The sequence below is a fragment of the Oncorhynchus clarkii genome, chromosome 2 (assembly GCF_045791955.1).
Source record: "Oncorhynchus clarkii lewisi isolate Uvic-CL-2024 chromosome 2, UVic_Ocla_1.0, whole genome shotgun sequence".
Taxonomy (NCBI): domain Eukaryota; kingdom Metazoa; phylum Chordata; class Actinopteri; order Salmoniformes; family Salmonidae; genus Oncorhynchus; species Oncorhynchus clarkii.
This window is the reverse complement of record NC_092148.1, coordinates 23,492,515-23,500,175: the sequence shown is the minus strand read 5'-3', so window position 1 is coordinate 23,500,175 and position 7,661 is coordinate 23,492,515. Positions and strand designations below refer to the sequence as shown.

General features: G+C 45.5%; 1 protein-coding gene and 1 non-coding gene across 2 annotated transcripts; both read right to left on the bottom strand.

Moving 5' to 3' along the window:
• Positions 1–851: 851 nt before the first annotated feature.
• On the bottom strand, positions 852–5,233 carry LOC139364529 (T-complex protein 1 subunit gamma-like). Its single transcript, XM_071101328.1, has 14 exons — positions 5,054–5,233; positions 4,359–4,420; positions 4,183–4,233; positions 4,025–4,087; positions 3,816–3,912; positions 3,435–3,552; positions 3,159–3,345; positions 2,892–3,041; positions 2,636–2,768; positions 2,447–2,528; positions 2,167–2,347; positions 1,733–1,978; positions 1,500–1,631; positions 852–1,159 (listed from the first exon to the last, which is right to left on the bottom strand). The coding sequence occupies exons 1-14, from the start codon at positions 5,079–5,081 to the stop codon at positions 1,067–1,069; spliced, it is 1,623 nt and encodes a 540-aa protein (XP_070957429.1). The 5' UTR covers positions 5,082–5,233; the 3' UTR covers positions 852–1,066.
• On the bottom strand, positions 1,266–1,401 carry LOC139383684 (small nucleolar RNA SNORA15). The gene has a single exon (XR_011628767.1). It is a non-coding gene; the product is annotated as a small nucleolar RNA SNORA15 (small nucleolar RNA).
• Positions 5,234–7,661: the final 2,428 nt, after the last annotated feature.

Genomic DNA, 7,661 nt, shown 5'->3' with positions numbered 1-7,661 from the left:
TGATGTTTATGGTTCGGTACATTGGCGCTAAGACGGTACTTTTTTCATGAATGCGCTTGTTAAATCACCAGTTTGGCGAAGTAGGCTGTGATTCAATGATAAATTAACAGGCACCGCATCGATTATATGCAACGCAGGACAAGCTAGATAAACTAGTAATATCAACCATGTGTAGTTAACCTGTGAATATGTTAAGATATTTTATAAAGACTCAGTTTAATGCTAGCTAGCACCGTACCTCGGCTCCTTGCTGCACTCGCATAACAGGTAGTCAGCCTGCCACGCAGTCTCGTGGAGGGCAATGTAATCGGCCATAATCAGTGTCCAAAAATGACGATTACCGATTATGAAAACTTGAAATGGGCCCTAATTAAATTGCCCATTCCGATTAAATCGGTTGACCTCTACTCCAGACTGGTAATGTATATGTGTAAAGTTGCAAACATACGGAATCAAAAAAAGAAAAGAAAACCATGACCTATTGCATGGTTTTATGACTTCCTAATAGGCCTATTCAACACATTCAGGGATGGGAGTTATGGCCCAGATAAAATAGAAACTTGATGTAACCGGAAGTAATATTTTATTATCTGTTGTGTACTCAGATCTGGTTTATTTCAATATGCTGTGGTGAATAGCATTTTTTTTCCTCATGCATTTAACTTTAATAAAGCTGAAGTTAATATTTATGTCTGTTGCTGAGAGAAACCTATCCTTCTTAAAAAGGCTCAAAACAGTATACCCTGTTTCCACTTTAACTGGGTACTACAGTGCTATAAACAATGAGTATCATGGAATATACTTATTTAATCTGCCACGACTAAAGATATACAATGAACTGTGAGTCAGACCGTATTCGATTTGAATTTTATAGCAAATCAAACATACATGGCTACTGTGATGCTTGATTATCGACACACATACTTGGTTGAGAACAGACAATCCAGGCCAAACATTTAGTATTTTTGCAAAATAGCATCCCAAAAGAGAACAGTAGGCTGTACTATGTACACTAGCGGTCTGTTGGCCCACTGGTCTACCAACCCATTTCTTTCCTAATTTATCTTCATTCTGCTCCCTGTCCTCCTCCAGCCTGGTCATCGCCTTTCTTCTTGATTCCAGACACAATGTCATCAATGCGGAGCAGCAAGATGGCCGTCTGAAAGGCAAGAAGAGATCAAAATTACATTAGTGGGGTTCACTGAAACCAGTGACTGTTTAAAGTCATAAAACGAAAAGAGAGACACTAAAGGTGCCCTGAGTTTCATTGTATTCACTTTGATGTGAAGGAGATAAGGCACTGGAAAGCACTCATCCTTTAGAGTAGTAGGAGTGAAAATGTTTTTGCATGGTGTCTGACTGCATTCACTACTGACAAAGTAAAACAGAATTCGTCCATGCCTTGTACAATGTTTTAAAAACAGTAAGTCTCAAGCATTTGTTGCAGATACATTTGAGATGAATCTCACTTTCAACAGCAGCCCATTAGCCCCTCTTACCTCCACAGCAGTCTTGTAAGTCTGGGCCTTGACAGCCAGCGGCTCACAGATGCCAAGCTCCATCATGTCTGCCAAGGTGCCAGTCTCTCCGTTCACACCCCATGATGCACAGGCCTCCAGGGTGTGCTTGGCCTACAGAGGGGGGGGGGGGGGGGGGGGGGTAAGATAAAAACAACATAGCTGTGCCCAACAAAATGATAAAGGTGCATATTTTAGAGCAAAACCACACGTACCCTGAGAGAGGTGAGCACGCGGATGGTTGAGGCACCACAGTTTTGGATGAGTGTACGGGGGATAACCTCCAGGGCCTGGGCCACGGCACGGTAGGGCCACTGCTCCACCCCAGTCAGGGTCTTGGAACGCTCCATCAGCCTCTTGGACACAGCCATTTCCACCGCCCCACCTCCAGGGAGTAGAGATGGGTCCAGTAGCACGTTACGACACACCTGCATTGCATCCTGCAAGTTACGCTCCACCTCCTGAGGGACAGAGAGACACACACACCATCAACACTGTTTGGTTCCACAATGAAGCATTGAGCATAATAGGATACCATGAGGATCAAATCATCCTGTCTTGTTACGGTATGCCTGAAAATTAGCTGCTTCTGCCGGAGACGGAGACGTCTTAACATATTCTTGTGCATGAGGGGTAACTTGATACGTACAGCCAGGATCTCTTTGCTGGCTCCTCTCAGCAGGATGGTGCAGGCTTTGGGGTCTTTGCACTCTGTGACAAAGGTGAAGTACTCGTCTCCAATCTTCTTGATCTCAAACAGGCCGGCGCCGGTTCCCACGTCCTCCTCACGCAGCTCGTCTGTACGGCTGGCGATGCGAGCCCCACATGCCCTGAGAATATGATATCAGCGTTAATAGTCAATTAACAATTTAAAAGGATTAATAGTTAGCACATCTTCAGAATACTATACTGTGTGGAATGGATCTTACCTTGAAATGCGGTTGTTGTCAGTCTTTCTGACACGGCGGATGGCTGTGATGTTGGCCTTCATCAGATAGTGTTGTGCCAGGTCTGGGGAGATGAGTGGAGAGGTGAGTTTCTCTGGTCAGTGCAGGGGAGCTTTGGTGGATTAAGAGCGGTTGCTAAAATTGTACATAGAGATTTTGTATGTGAAGTACCTGAGATGCCCTTCTCGGTGAAGATGAGGTCTGGCTTGAGGCGGATGATGTCTTCACAGATTGTCTGGATGTACTCTTCCTCCATCTGAAGGATTCTAGAAAAATCCTCCTCACGTGTGATCTCAATGTCAGTCTGCATAGGAACACAACATTTATTGGCCAGTACCTACTACTGTTATTTTTATACTGTATGTGTGTGCTGGTAATGCATTTGTGTGGATGTATGAATGACACTGTGTACATGTGTTTTCAGTACCTGGCTCTCGCCCTTCTTGTACTCCAGGGAGCAGTCCAGCAGGATGATGCGGGGGTTCTTGATCATTCTGCGCATGCGGGGGTGAGTGACGTCCTTGTTGACCATCACGCCTTTTAGCACACATGAGTCCTCAATGAAGCCACCAGGCACCTATAACCATAGCAAAACAAGGAGGAATCAACCAACCTGGTGTCATTTTCCCAATGACCACACCCATGCCATACTTATTGATGTCAATGTTGTAACCGCAAGACCTTTAACGCTTACCTTCTCCACTTTGGCGTACAGCTTAATGTTGATCTCCTTGCGCCCGTGCTCCTCCAACTCCACAGTGCGCACGGCATCCAGGGCAATATTACACGCCATGGTAGACCAACGGCTCAAGGCCTTGGTGCAGATGGCAGAGTTGATGATCTTCAGCATCTGCGCCCTGTCATTCACATCCACCGGGGTGCTGGGAGGTAACAGAGACAGTCGGTCAATAGAATGGAGTGTAAAAGTGTGCGAGGGAGGATTGTGTGTGTAAGTGAATGCAATCTATACCTGATGTCTTTGAGCATCTCGAGCATGTCGTCAAGGGCGTGTCTGTAGGCACTGATGATGACTGTGGGGTGCATCTGCTGCTCCAGGAACTGCTCTGCTACAGACAGCATCTCCCCAGCTAGAGACCGACAAAATATTGAAAAAATATGTTAACCAAGAGCTGTTTTAAAAATGTGCACACTCAGTACGATGGCTTAGAGGACGATTGATTCTTACGCATCATCAACGTGGCCCTCTCGGAGTCGGAGTGCCACAACATCCAGTCCTAAATAGCCTGAAGCTCAAAAGGGTACATTGACTATGTTGAAGAGGTTGACTGGATCTCAGTCAATTCCATGTCAATGGAGTGAGATGAAATACTTCCACTACCAGGCCACTTACCAAGGATGATGACTGACGTGGTGCCGTCTCCCACCTCCTCATCCTGGGTGCGGCTGATCTCAATCATGGACTTGGCTGCCGGGTGCTGCACTTGGATCTGTGTTTGTTTACAGGAAAGATAACTTTAACAGACCTGGATTTGTTTACATTTACCATCTTCCAAATACAGTGTAAGGGTGCTTATGGGAAATGTAGTGCAGAAACCTCACCTCTCGGAGGATGGCATTGCCATCGTTGGTCATGACAATGCCGCCCATGGGGTCTAGCAGCATCTGTTAATAGATAGGGAAAGGTTAAGACAGTTGTATTTTGGTGTCACTTTGGGATTTAAGTATCTAAGGGCCAGGAATTGTGTCTTGGTACAAACCTTCATCATGGCTCTTGGTCCCAGGCATGTTCTGATGACATCTGCTATTGCCTGTAAAAGTAGACTTCGTAAGGCTGCAGGAATTTCTCATGTTTCATTATCGCAATTAAACCTCAGTCAGAAGTAAAATTATTGGGTAATGGGAAGGGGAAGTCCGAGTGGTGTGTCATCTTTACCTTTGCTGCACTGATGTTCCCTTTCTGAACCTTGCGTCCAGACTCTCTTTTCATATTCTGGCCTAAAGAGAAAAGATCATTGAGGTGGCGACAGAGAGGGAGGGGCAGTCTCTTAACTAGGCCTATACTCAAAATGACTGACCATGATGCTGCGGTTTGTTCAGTGTATTTAGCAACTTGACGGACAACATGGTAGGCCAACAAGTGTGTAGTTGTTATAAGTACATTTAATTTCTGAAATTACATTTGCAAGATTGTCTGCACCATCGTTAGCTACCGTGTTGCCACTGCCCGAACCAGATACTGAGACCAACCCCAAAAACGGGGAGACACCAGGGAAATAGCTCACCTTAAAATGTAACTTAGCTAGTAAGGCAGCTAGCAAATTATTATCCATTAATCTTACCCGAAGGGTTTGTCTAACTACGTTTGATGGCGTGCATAACAATACCAAATAGAATGCTAGCAGAACTGTATCCCTGTTTATTCCCCAAATTTGATAAGTTTATAGCCGATTGTTCCGCTAACAGCGCAGCATGACTGTCACAACTCGAGACATCACTGGCTAGCTAGGCCCGAACGCCGGGCATCACCTCACGTGAATGAAAAAGCTCACAAATATAACAAGATATAAAATACACTTAAAACACTAATGTATTTAATTCATTGATAAATGTTGTCACTTTATCACTCACTCAACACGACGATTGGTCTTCCCATCATTTTGGCAGCGTGCGTAGATCAACCGGCTACCAAGTTCTCAAATGCAGCACAGGAAAGGCTAATTTGTTTGTGGCTGGGCGGGTTGGGAAAGAAATGACCAATTAAGGACGAGGGAATTTTGATGAACAGCCGTACAACCCAATCTGCGTGACTACGAAAGAGGAAGTCGCCAGTGGGCGCTATCTTCAAGTTTATATTGTTTCCTCGTGTGATTACCCTAGCAAATTAAATCCTATGTCGCAGTACATATGGACATTATATTGAAACCCAATAAATAACCAGCTCTGTTGTATCAATTATGTGCATGACGGCATAAAACTACCTGTATCTTCAAACGTTTAGCTACATTTACTAGGCTTACCATTTGGTGCACTGTACGTACAACCTTCATCACGCACAGGTATTGCATTTTGGGATATGTAGTCCAGAAAGAAACAAGACCATTCTGTAACGTATCAAATAATACCCATGCAATGGACATTGCTCGACCTTGATAACTCTCTTTTCATGAAAGAAACATCCAATTATTTCAGTAGTTACTCAAATGCAAATAAAATAAGTCAAATGTCACGTAAAACATAAATCGCAGAAGAGGGGCTAGCTGATGTAACAACTATACATTCTAGGAAAATAAATAATTCCAATAAATATCACTGTAATTTCCAATAACAAATAAACATATCTCTCTAACAAAAATTACTAAAATGTGGATTATGTGCGAAATTGTGTATATAACACGAAACAAAATAGTGATATTGAGTGTCTATGTAAAAATCAAATCGAGTTCAATTTGATAAATTCGGGACAATGAGGCATTTCAAACTTTTTATTTATTTAACTAGACAAGTCAGTTAATAAGAACAAATTCTTATTTACAATGACGGCCTACCGGGGCACAGTGGGTTAACTGCCTTGTTCCGTCATCCAGCCCAGTCACGGACCAGGATGTCTTGCTCCCAGGCAGACTAAATAACTTTTTTGCCCGCTTTGAGGACAATACAGTGCCACTGACATGGCCTGCAACGAAAACATGCGGTCTCTCCTTCACTGCAGCCGAGGTGAGTAAGACATTTAAACGTGTTAACCCTCGCAAGGCTGCAGGCCCAGACGGCATCCCCAGCCGCGCCCTCAGAGCATGCGCAGACCAGCTGGCCGGTGTGTTTACGGACATATTCAATCAATCCCTATACCAGTCTGCTGTTCCCACATGCTTCAAGAGGGCCACCATTGTTCCTGTTCCCAAGAAAGCTAAGGTAACTGAGCTAAACGACTACTGCCCCGTAGCACTCACATCCGTCATCATGAAGTGCTTTGAGAGACTAGTCAAGGACCATATCACCTCCACCCTACCTGACACCCTAGACCCACTCCAATTTGCTTACCGCCCAAATAGGTCCACAGACGATGCAATCTCAACCACACTGCACACTGCCCTAACCCATCTGGACAAGAGGAATACCTATGTGAGAATGCTGTTCATCGACTACAGCTCGGCATTCAACACCATAGTACCCTCCAAGCTCGTCATCAAGCTCGAGACCCTGGGTCTCGACCCCGCCCTGTGCAACTGGGTACTGGACTTCCTGACGGGCCGCCCCCAGGTGGTGAGGGTAGGCAACAACATCTCCTCCCCGCTGATCCTCAACACTGGGGCCCCACAAGGGTGCGTTCTGAGCCCTCTCCTGTACTCCCTGTTCACCCACGACTGCGTGGCCACGCACGCCTCCAACTCAATCATCAAGTTTGCGGACGACACAACAGTGGTAGGCTTGATTACCAACAATGACGAGACGGCCTACAGGGAGGAGGTGAGGGCCCTCGGAGTGTGGTGTCAGGAAAATAACCTCACACTCAACGTCAACAAAACTAAGGAGATGATTGTGGACTTCAGGAAACAGCAGAGGGAACACCCACCTATCCACATCGATGGAACAGTAGTGGAGAGGGTAGCAAGTTTTAAGTTCCTCGGCATACACATCACAGACAAACTGAATTGGTCCACTCACACAGACAGCATCGTGAAGAAGGCGCAGCAGCGCCTCTTCAACCTCAGGAGGCTGAAGAAATTCGGCTTGTCACCAAAAGACCTCACAAACTTCTACAGATGCACAATCGAGAGCATCCTGGCGGGCTGTATCACCGCCTGGTATGGCAACTGCACCGCCCTCAACCGTAAGGCTCTCCAGAGGGTAGTGAGGTCTGCACAACGCATCACCGGGGGCAAACTACCTGCCCTCCAGGACACCTACACCACCCGATGTCACAGGAAGGCTATAAAGATCATCAAGGACATCAACCACCCGAGCCACTGCCTGTTCACCCCGCTATCATCCAGAAGGCGAGGTCAGTACAGGTGCATCAAAGCTGGGACCGAGAGACTGAAAAACAGCTTCTAGCTCAAGGCCATTAGACTGTTAAACAGCCACCACTAACACTGAGTGGCTGCTGCCAACACACTGACACTGACTCAACTCCAGCCACTTTAATAATGGGAATTGATGGGAAATGATGTAAATATATCACTAGCCACTTTAAACAATGCTACCTTATATAATGTTACTTACCCTACATTATTCATCT